Source organism: Cotesia glomerata, linkage group LG9 (genome assembly GCF_020080835.1).
Source record: "Cotesia glomerata isolate CgM1 linkage group LG9, MPM_Cglom_v2.3, whole genome shotgun sequence".
Taxonomy (NCBI): Eukaryota; Metazoa; Arthropoda; class Insecta; order Hymenoptera; family Braconidae; genus Cotesia; species Cotesia glomerata.
In genome coordinates, this window is record NC_058166.1 from 19,261,079 (window position 1) to 19,286,397 (window position 25,319).

Below are 25,319 nucleotides of genomic sequence, written 5' to 3' on the forward strand. Positions count from 1 at the left end.
GGTCTCGATGAGTGTGACATCACTATGAGATTATATCATTGAAAATGTCAATAGTTAAGAAATTACATTGTATCTTGTGAACTATTGACATTTTTTTAAGATATAAGCTCATCCCGATGTTGCACTCATCGAGACCTTTCATTTGAGTACCCACATCAATTTTTCATATATATCATATATTTGTATATATTATATATATGTATATATGAAAAATATATAAAAAATTGATGGGGGTACTCAAATGAAAGGTCTCGATGAGTGTAACATCATGATGAGCTTATATCTTTAAAAAAATCAATATTTAAGAAAGTACAGTACAATTTAACAAAATTCATTATTTAATAAAGCAAAATTTTAATTATTTATAGTTTACAAGTCCCGGAGTTTGCTAGTAATAATTATTATTATTTTCTTCTCTGTCGTGAATTATCAACGGTCAGGTATAATGACGCCTAGCAAGTTATAAATAAATAAATTGCCCGCCGCGTGCCTCGAATATTTATAAAAAATCGTGGCAATAAATCTATCGCGAAACCTACTGGTAAAAAAAATTACTTTATTACATATAATATTTTAAATTATCAATTATTTAATCTATTTTTTTGATAAAACTATTTAGAAAAATAATTTCTCTTTTTTTAATTTAATTTAATTTAAATCTTATAATTAATCATTTGTACTAGTCAAACAAACAAAAAGCTGATCCTACCTTTCATCATACTCGTCAGCGTGGACGTAACTCTGGACACTTTTCTCCTCGATGAGGAACTTTACCCTTAGCCAGAAGGACGCAGTCACGCTCGGTGGTTGTTTGCGAAGGAGAACTTCCACCGGGTCGCTGCTCACCAGACACATCAGGTGTTTGGAGCACGCTGGTTGCGAGCAGCACTCGCTGTCAAAGCAGTCCGTCATTCCGTCTGAAATTTAATTCAAATTTAATTAATAAAAATTCAATTTAAAAAAAAAAATTTTTTTCTTACCATTGTTATTGTCTATGTCGTCTTTGCACTCAGTCTCAAGCTCGATACTGCAGTCTCTGCCAGCCCAGCCAGCAGAGCACTCGCAGCTGTATTCTCCGTTCTGAAGCGTACAAATTCCGTGTCTGCTGCACCCATTCTCACACCCAGCTAAAAATAATCCCAATTAGTTTTATCGGATAATTTTTATCTCGTAAATTTCTTATATAATTATACAATTAGATAATAGCCAATAAAAAAAAGTAACTACTCACGTAAAGTACAGTGGCGTCCGTTCCATCCTTGGCTGCAAACACAAGTGCCGTTTTTGCACTGGCCGTGTTCCGCGCAACGGGGGTCGCACGGCTTCTGATCGCATTTGGTTCCCGTCCAACCGTCGTGGCATCTAAAAAACGTTCGGTAACGTATATTATTAAGACAATAAGAAGAATTTTGTGTCCAGGAGAATCATATGATAAAATCGATTTTTTAAAAAGAAATTTAGTATCATTGCAAAGGTCTTGATTTGAATTTGTGCTTTCTCAAGATTTATCTTGTGAAATATTGACATTTTTAGAGATATAAGCTCACCCCGACATTACACTCATCGAGACCTTTCATTCAAGTACCCATATCAATTTTTTATATATTTTATATATTTATATATTTCACAAATACCATATATAAAAAATATATAAAAATTGCCATGTGGGTACTCAAATGAAAGGTCTCGATAAGTGTAACATCATTATGAGCTTATATCTTTAAAAATGTTAATAATTAAGAAATTACTTTGTATCTTGTGAACTATTGACATTTTTAAAGATATAAGCTCACCCCGACATTACAGTCATCGAGACCTTTCATTTGAGTACCCACATAAATTTTTCATATATTTTGTATATTTATATATATTATTATATATATGTATATATGAAAAATATATCAAAAATGCATGTGGGTACTCAAATGAAAGGTCTTAATGAGTGTAACATCATGATGAGCTTATATCTTAAAAAATGTCAATAATTAAGAAATTACCTTGTGCCTTGTCAACTATTGACATTTTTAAAGATATAAACTCACTCCGACATTACACTCATCAAGACCTTTTATTTGAGTACCCACATCAATTTTTCATATATTTTATATATTTATATATTTCACAAATACCATATATATAAAATATATAAAAATTGTCATGTGAGTATTCAAATGAAAGGTCTCGATAAGTATAACATCATGATGAGCTTATATATTTAAAAATGTCAATAATTAAGAAATTACCTTGTATTTTGTCAACTATTGACATTTTCAAAAACACTAGAATTGAAATTTGCGAGCGCAAGCGCGCGCCTGACTATAGAGTTTGCATATATTTTCATGCTTATGATATATTCGACCAATGACGTTACGAATAGTTTGCTTACATGATATATTTTCATATTTTTCATCTAAATTATAAGAGTGGATAAGCTCACTTTGACATTACACTCATCGAGACCTTTCATTTGAGTAGCCACATCAATTTTTCATATATTTTGTATATTTATATATATTATATATATATATGTATATATGAAAAATATATCAAAAATGCATGTGGGTACTCATATGAAAGCTCTTGATGAGTGTAACATCAGGATGAGCTTATATCTTTAAAAACGTTAATATTTAAGAAAGTACAGTGCAATTTGACAAAATTCATTATTTAATAAAGGCAAGTGTCTAAATTTATTGATTAATTTATTAAAATTTTAATTTTTAGGAAAACTCACTTGCAGAGGCCTTGCTCGCAGGAGCCGTGAGGTCCGCAGTCCAGGCTGCAGCTCGACTGAGAACAATCCCCGCCGGTCCAGTGCTCCTCGCAGATGCAAGCCCCGGTTTCGAGGTCGTAGGAGCCGTGGTCGGAGCATCCCGGAAGACACTGGTAAATCCTCTGGTCTACTTGGTCGCATTTTTCTCCTTGCCAGCCCGCTTTGCAGTAACATTTACCCGCTACACAAGCTCCGTGCCCGCTGCACGTGGGGTCCCGACAATCCGCTGTAAATTTAAGGACACAAATAATTAATGACTGGGGTGAGCTATGATTAATGCTTAAGTTATATCTCAGATTTTATAAAACTCCCGTAGCTATAAAAATGCATTCGTGGCTCTCTAACTACTGATTACAGTAACAGACCGAATGAATGGACGAACTTTTTAAATTATTACTCCCCGAACAATAGTTTTTCCTTCCGTCAGTCTCTTAGCTAACTACCTAAGAATAAAACTTTAAGTATTTCTTAAATTATAGACGGAAAAATAATAATATTTTAAATTTCATTTTTTTATCGTTTTAAATTATAATAAGTTTCATTTTTTATTCAATAAAAGTTAGTATAATTATTTTTGAATATAAAAAAATTTTTTTTTGTATATCCGAAGCCTAAAAAAAAATTTATAAGAGTCATTTTTAAAATATTTCTTAAATTAAAGCTAAAAAAATAATATTTTTTATTGTTTAAAATAATGTTAATTTTAAATGATAATTTTCATTTTTTACCTAATAAAAATTAGTATAATTATTTTTGAATATAAAAAAATTTTTTTTTAGTATATCCGATACCTAAAAAACAAAAAAAAATTTATAATAGTTGTTTTTTAAAGTATTTTTTAAATTATAGAAAGAAAATTATTAATATTTTTTATCGTTTAAAATTATGCTAATTTTAAATTATATTGTTTATCGTTTAAAATTATAATAATTTTCATTACTAACTCAATGAAAGTTAGTATAATTATTTTTAACTCTAAAAAAATTTTTTTTTAGTATATCGACGCCTAAAAAAAAAATAAAAGAAATTTTATAAAGGTTGTTTTTTAAATTAAAACCAAAAAAATAACAATATTTTTTATCGTTCAAAATTATGCTAATTTTAAATAATAATTTTCATTTTTTAACCAATAAAAATTAGTATAATGATTTTTAAATATAAAAAAAAATTTTTTTAGTATATCCGATGCCTAAAAAAATAAAAACAATTATAAGGGTTATTTTTTAAAGTATTTTTTAAATTATAGCCAAAAAAATAATAATATTTTTTATCGTTTTAAATTATAATAATTTTCATTTTTTTACCCAATAAAAATAAGTCTAATTATTTTTAACTATAAAAAAATTTTTTTATAGTGTATCCGATGCCTAAAAAGAAAAAAATTTATAAGGGTTGTCCCTTAAATGTATGGGTAAGTATAATGTAATAGTGGAATAAGTATAAATTTGAATAATAAATCTATCTAGTTGTTATATAGTATTTTAAAAATTTTTCCATCCTGTACAATGGCCGTTGAAATATAATGCGATGGATATTATTATTATTATTATTATTATTATTATTATATGTATATAACGAAATAAGTAGAGTTAGTATGAATTTGTGAATAGTAGGTTTTATATAATAATATTTTCTTCTTTACATCGTCAGCCATCCGGAATTTATTTCTCGAGTAGAGTAATAGAATCGTATCCAACGCGCATCGCATTATATGAGACGTGGGGGTGGATATGGAATAGAGTACAACCAGAAAGAGTATACCGAGTGACATAACGGTTCTGGGAAAATCTACGGAATATTTATGTAAATCTTTGCGAGAAGGAAATCTAGCAGTGTAGGCCCTCCCCAACTCGGCCACATATAAATTCATCATTCCCGCAAATCCTGGCATTAATTATAGGTCATACCCCACCGGTCTATGTATGGTATTGTATGTGTATATATTTATATGGATCTAGCAAAATGGTAGACCATTAGGAGCTCGAGACAATTAATTGCTCGACTCAATTAAGAAGTGAATTAAATAATTTACGAGGAAGCTACGGAAAAAGTCCAGACGTTAATTGTTAAATATAAATAAAAGTACTTACGGTCTCCGCAAAACTCGCCCTTCCATCCGGGATTACAGACACAAGACCCTCTAACACATTGTCCATGTGAATTGCAATCAGGAACCTGACAATCACCCAGTGGAATGTCACATTCTAAACCCTTCCACCCTTCTTCACAGTGACAAATCCCGCCTCCGTATTGTCCGTGAGACGAGCACAGCACTGGACAAACGCTCTTGCTACAATCAGCTCCCTAAAATTTAATCAGCGTTATTGAAAAATAATTATGATAAATAAATCAATTGCAATAAAGAAAAGTGCTTTTTAAAATTTTTGCTAGTAATTTAATTGCTATAAAATTAAAGTTAGAAATTCTGAAATTTAGGCTGCTTTATCTCTATAGATACATAATTAAGAAATGACTTTGTATCTTGTGAACTATTGACATTTTTATAGATATAAGCTCATCCTGATGTTACACTCATCAAGACCTTTCATTTAAGTACCCACATCAATTTTTCATATATTTCATATATTTATATATATTATATATATGCATATATGAAAAATATATTAAAAATTATTGTGGGTACTTAAATGAAAGGTCTCGATGAGTGTAACATCATGATGAGCTTATATCTTGAAAAATGTCAATAATTAAGAAATTATCTTATATTTTGTGAACTATTGACATTTTTAAAGATATAAGCTCATCCCGATGTTACACTCATCAAGACCTTTCATTTGAGTACCCACATCAATTTTTCATATATTTTATATATTTATATACTTCACAAATACTATATATATAAAATATATAAAAATTGCCGTGTGGGTACTTAAATGAAAGGTCTCGATGAGTGTAACATCGGGATGAGCTTATATCTTTAAAAATGTCAAGAATTAAGAAATGACCTTGTATCTTGAGAACTATTGACATTTTTAAAGATATAAGCTCATCCCGATGTTACACTCATCAAGACCTTTCATTTAAGTACCCACATCAATTTTTCATATATTTTATATATTTATATATTTCAAAAATACCATATATATAAAATATATAAAAATTTCCATGTGGGTACTCAAATGAAAGCTCTTGATAGGTGTAACATCAAGATGAGCTTATATCTTCAAAAACGTCAATATTTAAAAAAGTACAGTGCAATTGAACACAAGTCATTACTTATTAAAGCAAAATTAACTTTATTTATAGTTCATAAGTCACATAGTGACTGTTAGGTTGCTAGTTTCGATAAAAGTAACAAAAAACAAAATAAATTAACTGATTAATATTGAAGTACCTGATAACCGTCAACACAATCACATTTGCCGAGATAACAAGAGCCGTGTCCAGAGCAATCATTAGGACATGTTGTAGAAACACCCTCAGCTACGGTGACAACGAGCGTAACTTTGTACGGCCGTAACTCATCATTATAAACAGATAGGAACCAGCGTCCGGTATCGAGGTACTGTAATAAACTGACATTGACATACAGTGGCTCGTGTGTTTGCCTCTTCATCAAGATATGCGGGTAGTTATCGATATCGTCGTTGTTATCCCGATTACCCGGACTGGCACGCTCGTCGACCGAGCGGACTTCCTCGTGCATAATTGACTCCTCCATAAAACTGACCGCGCCGGGGATCACTTGTCGCTTGGACCGCTGGTCTACGCGGCCTCCGCGTACGAATTTAACAAAGTCGTACTGGGTGACACTTGGCGCGACATTTCGGCGTCCGTACACGGCAAAGTTAGCACTCCAGGGCAGCGTTAAGTTAAGTCTGATGAATGCCGCCTGCTTGTTACGGAACTCGGAATGCCAGAAGTTGTACGGAAGAATCGTTGCGAAGTGGGCGACGTCGTAAGCCTTGAGTTCCAACACTGCTGGCCATTGTTGGGCAGATTGCTGGGTCTGAGGGTCACTCTGTTGCTCTCCACTGCTGCTGTCGGATGCGCTCGAGTGCTCGGCCGTACTTGTCGGCAGAGATTCTGATTATAATAAATTTTAATTAGTTAAATTTGGTATCGTTGGAAAAGTACACATAATTAAGAAATGACCTTGTAACTCATAAACTATTGACATTTTTACAGATATAAGCTCATCCTGACATTGCACTTATCGAGACCTTTCATTTGAGTACCCACATCAATTTTTCATATATTTTATATATTTATATATTTATATATGAATATATGAAAAATATATCAAATATGCATGTGGGTACTCAAATAAAAGATCTCGATGAGCTTAACATCATGATGAGCTTATATCTTAAAAAATATCAATAATTAAGAAATGATCTTGTATTTTGTGAACCATTGACATTTTTAAAGATATAAGCTCATCCCGATGTTACACTCATCGAGACCTTTCATTTGAGTACCCACATCAATTTTACATATATTTCATATATTTATATATATTATATATATGCATATATGAGAAATATATAAAAAATTCTTGTGGGTACTCAAATGAAAGGTCTCAATGAGTGTAACATCGGGATGAGCTTATATCTTTAAAAATATCAATGGTTCACAAAATACAAGGTCATTTCTTAATTATTGATATTTTTTAAGGTATAAGCTCATCATGATGTTAAACTCATCGAGATCTTTCATTTGATTACCCACATGCATATTTGATATATTTTTCATATATTCATATACAAATATATAAATATATAAAATATATGAAAAATTGATGTGGGTACTCAAATGAAAGGTCTCGATGAGTGCAATGTCAGGATGAGCTTATATCTTAAAAAATGTCAATAATTAAGACATGACCTTGTATTTTGTGAACTATTGACATTTTTAAAGATATAAGCTCATCCCGATGTTACACTCATCTAGACCTTTCATTTGAGTACCCACATCAATTTCTCATATATTTCATATATTTATGTATATGTATATATGAAAAATATATGAAAATGCATGTGGGTACTCAAATGAAAGCTCTTGATGAGTATAACATCAGGATGAGCTTATATATTTAAAAACGTCAATGTTTAAGAAAGTACAGTGCAATTTAACAAAAATCATTATTTAATAATCCTTTTAGACCGAATAAAATTAATTGTACCTTCTGTCGGCAATTGAGTAGAAATCGAATCGTGAATATTTGTGTTCTCATGGGTCACTGTCTTCAAATCTTGGTCCAGAATGCAATTCGCGTTGTCTATTGGTCGCATTGAGCTCACAGCTGTAACAATAATCAAGTATATTCATTAAATATCAATTTAGAATCTTTTATTTAATATTTACAGCCAAGTGAGAGAATTTATGTGGGTCATAAATTAAAAGAATCAATTTGGAGATTAACTCGGTGGATAAGATAAAGATAGGAGAGACAGCCAAACAGAAGGGAAGAGTCTCGAGTATTGGTAAGTGTAGTTAGGCTAGAAGATATAAGTGTTTAATGATTACAACTTGCGGGAGAGACATATTAGTTTCGTTCTCAGACTCGGCTTTTCAATAGAAATCTCTTGACGAGTCAATATATAATTTGTCAAAAATTCATACAACTAGCGTCTATATATATATATATATATGTGTGAGATAATCCATAGGATTGTTATCAAAAAGTCGCTCAACGGTGTGTTTTGAAAATGTAAAATAAAAAGTCGGCGGGATTGTAAATGCCGAGTGGGCTGACTAGCTTGCGTGCTATTGAGAATCTCCAAAGCCATTTGAATTCACATTTAGCGAACGTTTTGCCGACCTTTTATTTTCAATTTTCATTACACTCTCCTCTCTTTTTTTATTTTATTTTATTTTCTACTCTTCTTTTATTTCAATTTCGTTTAATTCTGGCAGTACCCAAACGGCCAGAGGAAAACAAAGGGTTGTACAATGAGATTTGTCGAAATTTCATTTGGATTCATTTCTCTGGTGTACTCTCACTCTGAGTGAATCTCTTTATGCGAAAATTCCAATAATTGTGTACATATATACGCCTGTGTATTATCTCACACGTCAGAGAGATTTAAATTCACGCGTAAACTGTTCTTTTTTTTTTTTTTTTCGTAACACCCCTTTGCTTTGTTCACAAGATTATCGATAATTATTTTATTTCACGCCGCTGAGGTAATATCTAATTTCGTAAAACTCATTTATATTTATAAAAATTATACTTTTATCCCGGCGTTGTTGCTATTATTATCATCATAAAAAGTTTTTTTTTTTTTTTTTTTTAATAAACTAATGTAATGTAATGACATTTTATTTTTCAACCCCTTTGTGCCTCGTAACCCAACCAACCAACCTTACACTGATAGAAGGATTTAGTAACAAAATTTTTATTCATTTATTTGAGAGAAACAAATATTTTGTGCCCATCAATATTACAATTTAATAAATGATTTCTTTATATGAACAAATTCTTATTACATGGAAATAAATATTTATTTCCACCAAATAATATTTAGTAACAGGTACTAAATATTTCTTTATTAAGTATTGTCGGTAGATGGCTATGCTTTAATTCCAATGTTTATGTGCCTGCATGAAAAAGTTATATGTCCTTCATCATATACAAAAAATTATATTTTACATATATAAAAATATATGTGATTATATAAGGACCCATATGCAAAATTTTGCCGTTTCACATATACAATAATGATGTATGTAGTATTATGTATTGATGTTATACTCATAACATATATTTAAATTATATTTTCAGCTATATATGATTCAATATGGACCGCGGCTTGATCTTGGGTGGCTTTCGCCATATCATCGTCGGCTTCACCTGATGGGCTGCATTTATTACGGAATGTTAGTCATGAATAAAAATGCTTTGTTAAAGGATAGAATAAGGATGAACCATAATGTCGCGAGACATAGGGACAATAATCGGACTGATACACTTCTGACGCCGATTCCACGTAATAATAATAATAATAATAATAATAATAATAATAATAATAATAATAATAATAATAATAATAATAATAATATTTATAATTGTAATTTTAGAAAAAAAAAAAATTACTCAGAATAAAAATAATTTTCATAAAAAATTTCCTCAACAAAATAAAATTTTTTTTTTTTTGAATGAATTCTTCAGCACTCCTTTGTGGTTCTGGGGACTTCCTTTTGGAATTCCTTGCCACCATCAATAACAGCAGCTGACTCACTAGCTATATTTAAAACAAGTTGTTATAAACACTTATTAGCTACTGAGCGTGCCGATCTCTAAGTGTGTATTCTGCATTTTTGACCAAGTGCAATTTAGTTATTTGCTATCCTGTGCAATATGGTATAAGACTTGAAGTAGACTGTTTTTGTTTCAGTATTCATTATTAATCTTGATTAATTAAATTTATATTATTGTGATAAAATTGACGTTGAGAGACCTATCAATATTAACATTAACATTATAGGAATCTATTTTGATTGTCGATAATAGCTTATGAGCACTTTTTGTTTTTGATTTTTACTTAAAATTATATTGATCTGTACTTAATTTTAAGATATTTTGTATACTCTGTTTATGCTTTTGGCCGTTAGAGGACTACGTCCTACGGCCTCTTTCAATAAATTACAATTACAATTACAATTACAATATATCGTACATATTATAATTAACACTATATTATAAATAGTATAAGAACAATGTATTTTTCAGTATACAGAAAGAATGGTTCACTTGAACCAAGAATATATTTTTCTTGCTAATTATTTTCTTGGGCGAAAAAGAAATTTTTTTTTGACACAAGAAATTTCACTTATCCCAACAAAATTAATTCTCTTGCTTCAAGAAATACGTATCTTGATCCAAGACAATTTATTTAGATCAAGAAAATTTTCTTGTTTTGAGAAAATTTTTCTCTTGCTCGAAAAAATTAAATATCTCGATAATAAATTTTCATTAATATTTTTATTGACGAACATGTCAAATGGGAAGATCAAATAATATTGAACCATTTTCTTTCATTCAATATGTATAATTGCACGCTAAAATAATACAAAATGGGTATCAAATATTCTCGAGAAAAATTTTCTCAAGGTGAGAAAATTTTTTTCTCAGTTGAAGTAGGTGGCGCTGCTTCCCTAAAGTATCTAAAAATCTTGATCCAATATAAAAATTTATTGTATCAAGTATTTATGATAATTTGAATCAAGAAAAATTACTTCCACCAAGAATAGAATTTCAAGAAAAATTTTTACTTCGGCCAAGACAACTTCGGTCTTCCTTCGGGCACCCGACAAATTTACTTGAGCCAAGAATTTGATTCTCCTGTCAAGAAATTTTTTTTTCTGTGTATAATTTAAAATATACTTTAAATTATATGTTCAATATAATTTTAATATTGGCATTAATACCAAAATTACAATAGAATGCTGAGGCCAAATAATTCTCTGAAAAAAAGTTATAAAAAAAGAGAAAATATTTCGTGATGTGTTACTAATTTACTGAAATTCAGATTTGCTTCGACCGTAAACTCGATTGATCAAGTTGCTCTTGAAACTTAAGATATACGACAAACTATTAATTTTTTTTTTTTTTCATTAATCTTTCCGTTTTGACCTATTTTGACATATTATAAATATCTGGTATTATGTATGGTATTTTATAATAAAATAATATATATTGCCGTAAGGTTGGCAATAGCCTAATCGGCTCGATACCTGCATTTCGAAAGAGTGGGACCAGGGTTCGATTCCGGCGCGCACCAATATTTTTCAATGATTATAAACTAAGAATATCTGCGTTTCATTGCCAGCCTCTGTACCGGTCGGGTTTTCTGTGGTTTTCCCATATAGTTATGGAGGTAAAATGTCATTATAGAAGTACCTCCATACTATTTAAGACCGTAATGCAAATGCAGGTACTGATTATAACGCGTAAGTCGGCCACAGTCGCAGCACATGTGTGTCGGGCATGAAAGAAAAAATCCCGACATGCAGGGGGGTGGGGACGAAAAAGTGGTTGAAAGTTATAATGACGGGGTTGAGAGACTATATTGCGGAGAAAAAAAGTGGAGAGACAATAATTCCCCACCCTCCCTTGTAAAACACTCTACAGTGATACAAGTAAAACCATCCTCCTCAATTATATATTGCCGTATAATTGAAATTTTATAAATGAAAGTATACAGTAATAATCTATCTCAATATATATTTTACGAAAAATATATTTATCTATTATATAGTTTTCTATATAAGTAATTTTTATATAATAATAGTATATTTTATAACATATACTAAGTAATATACGGCACTAATATATTTGAACTTATATTGAATCAAATATATCTTCATTATATAAACAAAACATTTATTATTTCATATATATATATATATATATGATCACATATTCCCCATACAACTTTCCATATATGTTCAGCCATATATAGTTTTTTCATGCGAGTGATACATAACCTATTCACTGACTTAGATTATTTTATTCAGTTCGATTTTGTAAGATTTATCTTCCCTTTGAAAACACACATACTCCCATTAAATGTCTTCTATTTATGCCTTTTCTCAGTGGAGTTTAGTTAAAATTTTTCAATTAGTCTATTATTGATATGTTAAAAACTTGTTTAATTTAAAATTTAATAAATGTCTCAAACAAAAAAATATAATTTAATGAGATTATTTTCTTTATAATACCTTATATTTTTACTTAAAATTATTTTAATTTATTAAAATTTATATTAATATTTACACGCTAAAATTAGTTAAAAAATTAATTTCTTTGATACCAATAAACGATTGATTGAGTAGCAATAAATCATTTATTAAATACTACTAAATATTTATTTGGTGGAACTAAATGGGCTTTAATAAATGATTTAGTACCTATTACTAAATATTTGGTAATGAAAGGTTTGTTACTAAATCATTTAGTATCTGTTACTAAATCTTATTAAATAGAACTAAATCCTAATTTTCTTCTATCAGTGATATAAAAATTATATTTTTATCCCGGTGTTGTTGCTATATTATTATCATAAAAACTTTATTTTATTTTTTTTAATAAACTAATGTAATGTAATGTAATGACATTTTATTTTTCAGCCTCTTTCCCGAGTCAGAATAATGAACCTACATAAGCCTACATGAACCTACATGAGCCTACAGGACAATTTTTAATTGTTTTAATCGATATTTTTATCTTTAATTGTTTTGATTGATCAATATAACCTCACAGAATATACTCATACCAATATTAAATAGTACAATACAAATGAATTTAAATAGTAACTAAAAAATTATTGACAAAAAAACTTAAAAATTCAATTTATAAATTGGATAATATCGATCAAAACAATCGAAAATTATCCTGTAGGCTCATGTAGATTCATGTAGGCTCATATAGGTTCATTATTCTGACTCGGGTTGTGACTGTTTTTGCCTCGTAACAAACCTTAACCGGAAAATCCAATACAATAGTGTGGACTCATTGACGTCAGTATTGAAAAATAAATAAATTAAAGTTAATCATATATAGCTAATATTGTATTTGAAAAGTTGTGTATTCATAAGGGTGAGAATATTGAATTTTATGGACACGGTAAACTTTAAAACTTTTGACATTTCGTATTTACCAACAAGGAAATACTGTTTTGCAAAGTTAAAACTGAAAAATAACTTTCAGAGTACACGGCGCTGGTACAGACCAAGCCCTTATCGGGAATAGAAAGGCGAGGGGAGGAAACCGCAGATCCAATACTAACGTGTCTGCATAAAGACTATTCCTTTGAGGGTCTAGTCGGCCCTGCGTTAGTAACTATTGTGAAATTCAGTTCCAGTCAACTGCGGAATCATTTGTTTATCAAAAAACCCGACAAAGAACTTAAAGAAGCGAGCGAACCTTTGTTTTAATTTAATCGAAATTCTATACTGAGAAAATTTTGGTTTTTTGACAAAAGAATATCAATATCTATCATGATAATAAAATGTTGGAATTAATTTTTATAGATTAACAAACGAATAGGTTCATTTGAATTAAACAAAAAATACTTTGATTAATTCGATCAATTCTTGAAAATTATCAAGAATATATTTTTCTTCCTAATTATTTTTTTGAGCGAAAAAAAAATTTTTTTTGATAAGAAATTTCACTTATTCCAACAAAATTAATTCTCTTGCTTCAAAGAATACGTATCTTGATCCAAGAAAATTTATTTCAGTAAAAAAAATGTTGTTTTGAAAAAAATCCGGCTTTTTGCTCCAAAAAATTTAGTTCTTGATGAAAAATTAAATATAAAGATAGAAGTAAATTTTCATTGATTAACATGTCAAATGGCAAGATCAAATTATTATTTATTAAATTATTTTTTTTTTAATTCAATAACTTCGGTCTTTCTTCAGGCCCCAGAAAATTTTCTTGAGCCAATAATTTTGTTCTCCAGTCAATCAATTTTTCTTTCTGTGTAATGATAAAAAATCTAGAATTTTTATCAATAAAAATAAATATTTTTCCAATTGATTAGCTTGCAAAGAAGCAGTTATCTTTATTGAACTCAATATTTTAGATTTACAAATCTCGCTAAGAGGATTCTTGATAAATTGGAATAAAAAAGGGATAAGAATGAAGGCAAATATGATATCAGATGTATTACCGGTAAGTATTCAACTCTATCTATCCATACCTTAGTAACTTTTTCAATTACATCTACCCGAACTATTATATACACGTATTACCAGTTTGAGAAGTTGGTGCAGCAGCTCGGGAATCGATGATACCAGAACTAAAATTCCGCAGTTATATTCACTGGATTATCACCGGATAATCCATCCAACCATTCGGGACTTATCATCCAGCTGTACACAACTTCCCGTCAAAACGTCAGGCGCGATATTTTTACAATACTGATAAAATAATTTTAATTACAGTAGATATTAAATAAAATAAAAGTCTTCGGGGATTTGGGGATTGAAAAATAAAACATTGGTTTTATTATTTGTCGAGATACTGCAGCAGGAGTTTAACGATTGATCCCAGCGAAATTGCCGAGAATTTCATGGCACACATTAAGAGGTTATTTTTCTGTAGTTTATTGGAAGCGCCAGAAGCGCCAGCAGTAGTTACTGGCTGGCAAAGAGACCCAATTCCCAACAGTTTCCGTAACCTTTTGCACCTGTGTGTCTCATTGGATCGATGATTGTAGTTATGGAGGACGTCTGCTGCTAGTGATACGTGCTTCTTGGATTTCCTCATGACGAGGGTCAGATAACTCTGTTTAAACTTTTCGAAAGCTATTTCCCGGATTATTTTATCTAAACAAATGATAACTCTCTATTAAAATCCTCTTTTAAGTGCTCTTTAATGGAATAAAACTTTTATTTTTTATTTTTACCAGACAAGAAGCCGTGGATTTAAATTAAATAATTAAGAATTTAGACTTTGATATTTATCATTTCGTACCTAAAAAATGATCTTATCATATGTAAAAAGTGTAAAATACAGCTACTAAATTTTCTATACAAGCAACGTCAATATTTACAAAGTAAAATGGTAAATTTTAAACGCAACGCTAAAAATCATGACACCAAAGATGAAAATAAAGTTAGCCGACATCTAAAAAATTTATATTATTTTTTTTATTAAAAAATTATTGCAAAAAAATAATTTTTTCATTTGTTAAAAACTTCAAAAACTACAAGTGCAATTTTTAAAAAATATTTTTTAGTTATAAATTAATAAATTAAGCAAAATAAAAAAATTAAAAATGTCGGCTAACTTTATTATTATACACTAAAGTTAGCAAACGTCTAAAAATTTTTTATTTATTTTTATTAATTAAATTACAACTAAAAAGATATTTATAAAAAATTGCACTTATAGTTTTTTGAGTTTTTTGCATGTGAAATTTTTTTTTTAATTGTTTAATTGAAATTTTTTCAATAAAATAATTTCTAAAAACTTTTTAATGTCGGCTAACTTTATTTTCATTAAAAATCAAACTATAATTATTGACTTGCTTGGACTGGTAAAATATATATTTTAATCGTAGAATTTTTACTGTTTCAAATGTTAAATTCTCCTAGAGTTTCCCCTTCTTCTCATAGTATAAACTATGTATTGAAACGGCAATTTTTACTGTTTGAAACTGTACTTTTTTAAGATAGAGTCGTTATTTACTACTAATTACTTATTTTCGTTATTAAATATTATAAATTGTAGCTTTTACACTTATTAGATTAAATTCTGTAATATTTATTTTTTTGCCACCCTTGTGTCTGCTTTACTGTTTGAAACTATAAAATTAACCAGAATCCGAGTGAATTTTAGTTTACTTTTTTCCATGTGGATTTAAATTAAAGCAAAACAACTAAACGGACAGACCAAAGTTTGGGCTAGAAAAATAATTGCTCGGTTGAAAAGCAAACATGATTGTTTAAAATAAAGAAGAAAAAACAAAAAGAGGATCGGAAAATATCGGGGAGAATAATAGGGCTGTCAGTTATAAGATAAATAAGTCTGACTGGAGATTCAAAAAGTTTAACGCGTGAAGTAGGGAGTAAAAAGGGTGGATTAAACGAATGCAACGGCAAACAGCCAGATTGGATTCTCCAGTCGATTTACCAGAATATGCAAGTGCACCAGAAATAACTTTACTCTCTTCTCTTCTACACTGTACCTTTTCGAGGGTTTTAAATTCGTTGTTCTGCGACAAGTATTATACGGAGAGCTGAAACAGGAGGACCAGGAGGGACGAGTATCAACCTACCTACGAAGATGAGGAGTATGAAAAAGGAAGAAGAGGATATGGGCTCATGGTATATTCCTTTTTATCCATTTTCTATGGCTCTTCAATCCCATTTATTTCCATCCACTTTCCTAGGGATAAATCATCCTACCTTACACATTTCCAGAACCTTGACCGTCGTCCCGGATTTTCGTATCTGCTTGGACAGACTACCAAATGAGGAAGCTAAATCCTGAAATTTTTTTATCGATTCTCCTTTCCTCTTTTTACCTTTACCTTTTTATTCTCCATAAACTAAACTCCCGTTTAAGAGTCGTTCATGAAAATTCATCAATTTAACTCCTTCCCGGTTTTAATCTTTCATTTGGTATCGCCTCAAGAAATATCGCACCAACATTTACATATTAACTCCCCGTCAACACCGCTTTAATTATCTTATGAATTTAAATTGAGTGTATATATACGTACATAAATAAACCCACTACAGAAAAACCGCCAGCGGACCTTTTTATTGCTGGTGTAAAAAAAAAAAAAAAAAAAAAAAAAACTCTATACTAGACGTGAAGATTTTATTGATGAGCAAGCAAAGAATAAATTCAAGAGGATAAAAACGCTAGAACAAAACATAAAAGAGGAGAAAACTAGTGACAGTTGGTCTTGTCGAGCGGTCAGAATTAGGTAATCAGAATTAGGAAGTAGGGTCAGTGATTGCTACCCATAACCTGAAGAATGATACCAAATAGCCGCGATTAGTGTATACTACGGGGGAAATTTTACTTAGATTATGATAAAATTTTAGTATTTTGTCATGGGAAATCCCTCGTGACAATATTACCAAATACATTTATTATGTAACGGTTAAATATTCCTCCCTCGTGGCAACTTTCCGACTTGGCACTCTAGAAATAATCGATTTCGGGAGGAAGACATGGAGATCTACTTAAAAGATAACCCAAGTGAGAAGAAAAAGGAAGGAGAGTTGAGTTAAGTTAGAGCAATAGCAAGCCCAAGAGCAGTATTTAGTGACTAGGGCCGTCGACCCGGCGATTAAGACGCCGGGCCAAAGCTAAAGGCACCCTCATTAAGCCAAATCGTTAACGGTCTATTGGCTTATTGAGAGCCCAGGCTCTTATTCGCGTTTGCATCGACGCTCCATTGACAACACAACTTATGCAGACCGTGGCTTGATTGGTTCGTCCCACCGAAAATAAAACGTGACCTCCATTTAAAAAACTGCTCCAAGATTCAGTTTTTAACTCTCATAAATTGATGGGTACAATTTGTATTTTATCATTCTTAAGAGAATTTTGTGGCCAGTGTATTTATGTGATAAAATGGGTTTTTATAGTTAAATTTGGTATCGGAAAAGTACACATAATTAAGAAATGACCTTGTATCTCCTGAGCTATTGACATTTTTAAAGATATAAGCTCATCCCGATGTTACACTCATCAGGACCTTTCATTTGAGTACCCACATCAATTTTTTATATATTTTATATATTTATATATTTTACAAATACCATATATATATAAAATATATAAAAATTGCCATGTGGGTACTTAAATGAAAGGTCTCGATGAGTATAACATCGGGATGAGCTTATATCTTTAGAAATGTCAATAATTAAGAAATTATATTGTATCTTGTCAATTATTGACATTTTTAAAGATATAAGCTCATCATGATGTTGCACTCATTGAAACCTTTCATTTGAATACCTACATGCATTTTGATATATATATATATATATATATATATATATATATATATATATATATATATATATATATATATATATATATATATATATATATATATATATATATATATAGTATATGTGAATATATAAAATATATGAAAAATTGATGTGGGTACTTAAATGAAAGGTCTCGATGAGTGTAACATCAGAATGAGCTTATATCTTTAAAAATGTCAATAATTAAAAAATGACCTTGTATCTTGTCAACTATTGACATTTTTAAACCTATAAGCTTATCCCGATGTTACACTCATTAAGACCTTTCATTTGAGTACCCACATCGATTTTTCATATATTTTATATATTTATATATTCCACAAATACTATATATATAAAATATATAAAAATTGCCATGTGGGCATTTAAATGAAAGGTCTCGATGAGTGTAACACCAGGATGAGCTTATATCTTTAAAAATGTCAATAATTAAGAAATGACCTTGTGTCTAGTCAACTATTGAAATTTTTAAAGATATAAGCTCATCCCGATGTTACACTCATCGAGACTTTTCATTTGAGTACCCACATCAATTTTTCATATATTTTATATATTTATATATATTATATATATGAATATATGAAAAATATATAAAAATGCATGTGGGTACTCCAATGAAAGCTCTTGATGAGTGTAACATCGTGATGAGCTTATATCTTTAAAAACATCAATAGTTAAGAAAGTACAGTACAATTTAACAAAAGTCATTATTTAATAAATTAAAATTTCATTTATTTATAGTTCACAATTTTTTTTTTTTTCACATACCTGCAAAGTACGCCAAGATCGCAGTCAAAGCGACGGTGAGTAAGATCAGTGCGACGGAGAAACACTTCCAGGAGCATCTGTGCTGACATCGCTTGTCAATGTGGAACCTCGATGGCGAGTACGGCGAGTAGTGAGGCCCCACGGCCGCCCGAACTGGAAAGCTGGGCATCACCAGAGGCTGCCCTTGGGCTCCAGTGGTGCCTGTGCCGTTTCCGGGGCCCACCATGCCTCCGAGGGAGCCGACGGTCACCTGCTGCTGCGGAGGCGGGAGTCTGCAATGGAAAAATTGATTTTTGATTAATGACCCTCGGATTTGTTGTAGGTTTATTTTATTGGGGACATTATTAACTGTCGAGATACCGAAGATCTATCGTTATTGCGTATTAAAGGCCGGGGTAAAAAATATTAAGCTCTGGAGTGATGTGTAGGTCGCTTTTTTCGGAATTAAAGAGACAAGATCTGGAAAAAAAAAGTACATTTTGGAGTCTCTTATAAATCTTTCAGAGGGTGAGAGTTGTATGGTATATACTTTATACTTTATACTCTGGTAGTTGTTCAAGGGGTGAAAAAAAAAGAGAATTGTCATACGTATCGGAGCTTAAGGGCACGTCGACCCGTGTCACTAGTTTTATCTTCGTCATTGTCGATATTTATGACTGTCGACATTCACATGGACGTTTTTTTTTTCTAATTTTTTACTTTACTCGGGACTGGAGAATTTAAGGACCGGGTAAATATAATTATTGTTCGATAATCGGATGAATTCGTGAATAGACAAAGTTGAATTTGGAAACCGCAACTATTCGGGAGATTTTAATAATAGAACGTCATTTAAATTCCATAAATAATATTGGGGAGTGACAGAGTGGTTTTAGCTGGCTTAGAAATACGTGTGTAGAGAAGTTTATATTATAACAAGCTTTGAGGGACGTACAATAGTATACAGCCCCCATACTTTATTTTTTTTTCTTCTAATAATTTAATTGTCCGGCAATCTGTTATTTTTTTTTTCTTTGTTGGATTACTCAATATTTTTTTCAAGTGGAAACATTTGCTGACAGAGGCTTTTTTTTTTTATTAATTTATTTATTGTGAAACTTTGAATTTAACTATTAGTGATTAATTGTCTTGCATGGAAAGAAGTAAACTAAAATATTCACTCGGATTAAGGTTAATTTTTATGGTTTCAAACAGAAAAGCGGACACAAGGGTGGAAAAAATATAAATATTACAGAATTTAATCTAAAAAGTGTAAAAGCCACAATTTATAATATTTAATAACGAAAATAAGTGATTAGTCGTAAATAACGACTCTATCTTAAAAAATTACAGTTTCAAACAGTAAAAATTGCCGTTTCAATACATAGTTTATACTATGGGAAGAAGGGGAAACTCTAGGAGAATTTAACATATGAAATAGTAAAAATTCTACGATTAAAATATATATTTTACCAGTCCAAGCAAGTCAATAATTATAATTTGATTTTTAATGAAAATAAAGTTAGCCGACATTAAAAAATTTTTAGAAATTTTTTTATTGAAAAAATTTCAATTAAACAATTAAAAAAAAATTTCACATGTAAAAAACTCAAAAAACTATAAGTGCAATTTTTTATAAATATCTTTTTAGTTGTAATTTAATTAATAAAAATAAATAAAAAATTTTTAGACGTCTGCTAACTTTAGTGTATAATAATAAAGTTAGCCGACATTTTTGATTTTTTTATTTTGCTTAATTTATTAATTTATAACTAAAAAATATTTTTTAAAAATTGCACTTGTAGTTTTTGAAGTTTTTAACAAATGAAAAAATTATTCTTTTTGTAATAATTTTTAAATAAAAAAAATAATATAAATTTTTTAGATGTCGGCTAACTTTATTTTCATCTTTGGTGTCATGATTTTTAGCGTTGCGTTTAAAATTTACCATTTTACTTTGTAAATATTGCCGTTGCTTGTATTAAAAATTTAGTAACTGTATTTTATACTTTTTACATATCATAAGATCATTTTCTAGTTACGAAATGATAAATATCAGTCTAAATTCTTAATTATTAAACTTTGACATTTTAGACATTGACATAGCAAATGTTACTGTTTGAAATAGTATTTTCTTCTATGTAAAGAATAAATTGTAGCATTTAAATGATAAATATTACATAGTGATTATTAAAATCACGAGTTTACTGTTTGAAATGGTAATTTTTGATTGATTTATAATACTTATTATAAATCGACTATTATTTATTACAGTTTATTTTTTTCTTAAGAAAAAAATTGAATTTTTTTTTCATAAAAAAATGGTGAAATAAAAAACTAATGGGGTATTTTTTTAAAAAAGATTGGGTAGTGAAACAAACAAGTAAATAAAGAGAGTTTAATTTAATAAAAATGTAACGCGTCATTAGTTTTAAAGCAGGGAATTATTTGAGAGTGTAGCGATAAAAAATGTAAAATTTTTTTTTATAAAAAAAATATACTATCGTATAGTTGATTAAGTACAAGCCAATATCTTTTTTATGAGTAAAAAAAATTTGGAACGTGTTTCTGGCAGAGCTCCGAATGGCTCAACGTTAAAAGAGACAAAGGACAGAGAGATGAAATGATGCGACAAATAACCTTTTTTTTGTCAAACTTGATATCATTAACTTGGAAATATATAAAAACGGGTGAGAATTAATTTAGCAAAGCGATTGAGGTTAAGACTGGGTATAGGGTGCTGCTGTAGTATTTGTAGTATATATCTACCGCTAGTGGGACTGTGACTATAATAGTAATAGCTTGACGGTTTGAAAAAGTTTAATGGCGCAATAATAGAAGCATTTCTTCCTTTCTTTCTTTTCCGTTTACTTTTTCTTATTTTATGTATTGTTTTTCTTTATATTTTTTAGTACACTGGAAGACGGCCAGTTTTCCTATCACCTATCGTTTATATTGAGACAAAAGAAATTGCCCGTTTATATTTTGATCCCCGTACATTCAACCGACATCAATATTACGTATATTTATTTCGTGAAATAAACTAAACCCTGATACGTGCTCCAGCAAGTTAATTTTGGCTCTCAAAATCTAATAGATGTTTAATTAAAATAACTTTTTTTTCTCCTTTTTTTTTTTTTTTTTTTTTTCTTAAACTTTTCCGCATTGTTTCACTCTCCAGATATTTTTCTGATGTATAAATTATTTTTTTATTTTATAGCAGCATTAATAATTCATGTGCGGTTAAAACTGCAGTGCGTGTAGTGATAAAAATATGCATGAGAGAAAATAACGACGGGCGAAAAAAAATTTTAACAAAAGCTCTACTCTATCCTGGTAGATATATATACGTCTCTATATAATAAATATGGATATACATAGCTACGTAACTATATACGTATATTTATGGAATACTGTTGATATACCATGGATGATGGGTACGCGTCGATTGCATCAATGTATAACACCGATTTACATTAATACGCGCCGAACCATACAATCACTGTCTACATGATACTTTTTGTCCTCTTTATTTTGGTAAACTCGTTATTGTAGTTATTTTATAATAAATAACATTTTTTTTATTCTGTTTTATTTTACGGGATTTAGATTATTTTTGTGAATAGAATGGATATTTAATAAATAATTTATGAACAAAAAATTTTTAAATCACTAATTAAAGAGATAAAAAAATTGAATTATCTATATTATTAAGAAAATCTCTCTAGATACATAATTAAGAAATGACATTGTATCTTGTCAACTATTGACATTTTTAAAGATATAAGCTCATTTTAATGTTACACTCATCAAGACCTTTCATTTGAGTACCCACATCAATTTTTTATATATTTTATATATTTCACAAATATCAGAAATATCATAAATATAAAATACATGAAAAATTTATGTGGGTACTTAAATGAAAGGTCTCGATGAGTGTAACATTAGAATGAGCTTATATCTTTAAAAATGTCAATAATTAAGAAATGACCTTGTGAATTATTGACATTTTTAAAAATATAAGCTCATCCCGATGTTACACTAATCGAGACCTTTCATTTGAGTACCCACATCAATTTTTCATATATTTTATATATTTATATATTTCACAAATACCATATATATAGAAAATATATAAAAATTGCCGTGTGAGTACTTAAATGAAAGGTCTCGATGAGTATAACATCGGGATAAGCTTATATCTTTAAAAGTGTCAATAATTAAGAAATGACCTTGTATCTTGTTAACTATTGATATTTTTGAAGATACAAGCACCCTGACATTACACTCATCAAGACCTTTCATTTGAGTACCCACATCAATTTTTCATATATTTTGTATATTTATATATATTATATATATATATGTATATATAAAAAATATATCAAAAATGCATGTTGGTACTCAAATGAAAGGTCTTAATAAGTGTAACATCATGATGAGCTTATATCTTTAAAAATGCCAATAATCAACAAATAACCTTGTTACGTGAGAACTATTGACATTTTTAAAGAGATAAGCTCACCCTGACATTATATTTATCGAGACCTTTCATTTGAGTACCCACATCAATTTTTCATATATTTTATATATTTATATATTTTACAAATACTATATATATAAAATATATAAAAATTGCCATGTGGGTACTCAAATGAGAGGTCTCAATGAGTGTAACATCGGGATGAGCTTATATCTTTAAAAATGTCAATAATCAACAAATGACCTTGTGTCTTGAGAACTATTGACATTTTTAAAGAGATAAGCTCACCCTGACATTATATTCATCGAGACCTTTCATTTGAGTACCCACATCAATTTTTCATATATTTATATATTATATGTATATATGAAAAATATATAAAAATGCATGTGGGTACTCAAATGAAAGCTCTTGATGAATGTAACATCGGGATGAGCTTATATATTTAAAAACGTCAATATTTAAAAAAGTACAGTGCAATTTAACAAAAGTCATTATTTAATAAAACAAAATTTTATTTATTTATAGGTCACATAGTGACTGCAAGATTGCTAGTATTCATTAAATCTTTCCATGTCATATTTTTATTGCAAATAAATAATACTCTTAGTAAAATTATTTCAACAGTTTCCTCTGTAAACATACAATCGATTTCCGGAGCAAAATAATCTAATAATAAAATATTCATTATAATTTTAATAATTCCAAAGTTCAATATCTTAATAAAATAAAAATAAACATAATATAATATAATTTAATAATAAATAAAAAAAATAAACTGACCCGACATAAATTTATTCTGACGTTCAATAATATAATCTAGACTCAACTAATTGGATCACACGTACGCCCACATATGTATACATAAAATGTATCAATAAAGTGTCCTGAGTGGTTGAATCGTTCAATCTTCCACTCAGCCGACACTTACAATGCAATATACATCGGTTGTATCGCGTCACAATGCCCATTAGCTTTTAATATTGACTTTGATAAATTTAGGCCACGAGTGTAAAAGCTTCGCTTATTTTTTTTTTTTTTTTTTTTTTTCTATTTTTTTATTTCACGTATTTTATTTATTCATTCGTTCGCTGAATTGATATTAATTGAAGCGGCGAATGAAATAAAGCAATTAGGGCACAAAAATGGGTCCTAAGATGTCGGTTGGTAGGACTCACTGTAGACTCATCTCTGTAAATTATTGCTCCATGCACTTGGACCAATTCCCCGAGGGGTGGTTACGTGGGTAGATGCCACGGTACGTGACTTGCCGAATCCTCAAACTCGAAGCTGCAGACGGGCGGCGGAGACGCATCTGCTAGTACGATCTTCTTGCGAGATCGTGACCCGAAATGTGGATTCTAGTTTCCTTTGGCTCCTATCATCCTATCTGACATCCTGGCTCCCTTGGAGTAAAGCTACGTACATAAGAGAGAGCTGAGAGATTGTTAGCTCCCGGTAAAATGAGGACTCTAAACCTCAAACAGCCACTGTGCCAACTTAATTCATCACATCGATTACGAAATATATAACCTAGTTCTCTGTTCAAACTAACCGACTTTGTTCTCTAAACGGATTAAACTCTATTACCTTTTAAGGAGTAATCACTATCACGGGATTATTTTAAAAAAAACTTTAATTTATGCCTGGAATACGTATTAACATCTTTATGCTTGAGAGAATTAGATTATTTAAGGGCAAATGCGGTAGTAAATTTATTTTCTCTCAAATTTAATAAGTTATTTAGAAGTAACTAGCAACCTCGCAGAAATAAATAAAATTTTGCTTTATAAAATAATGACTTTTGTTAAATTGCTCTGT

At 29.8% G+C, this 25,319-nt stretch overlaps 1 protein-coding gene across 4 annotated transcripts in view; it reads right to left on the reverse strand.

Moving 5' to 3' along the window:
• LOC123271792 (teneurin-a) overlaps positions 1 to 25,319 on the reverse strand; it is a 397,455-nt gene that overhangs the window by 21,906 nt on the left and 350,230 nt on the right. For all 4 annotated transcript variants that reach the window (XM_044738204.1, XM_044738203.1, XM_044738205.1 and 1 more), the window contains 8 exons: positions 19,034 to 19,305; positions 7,920 to 8,039; positions 6,129 to 6,820; positions 4,864 to 5,077; positions 2,735 to 2,999; positions 1,232 to 1,362; positions 981 to 1,127; positions 710 to 917 (listed from right to left, as the gene is read on the reverse strand). In XM_044738204.1, coding sequence (XP_044594139.1) covers positions 710 to 917; positions 981 to 1,127; positions 1,232 to 1,362; positions 2,735 to 2,999; positions 4,864 to 5,077; positions 6,129 to 6,820; positions 7,920 to 8,039; positions 19,034 to 19,305 — 2,049 coding nt within the window. The remainder of the gene's footprint in view (positions 1 to 709; positions 918 to 980; positions 1,128 to 1,231; positions 1,363 to 2,734; positions 3,000 to 4,863; positions 5,078 to 6,128; positions 6,821 to 7,919; positions 8,040 to 19,033; positions 19,306 to 25,319) is intronic.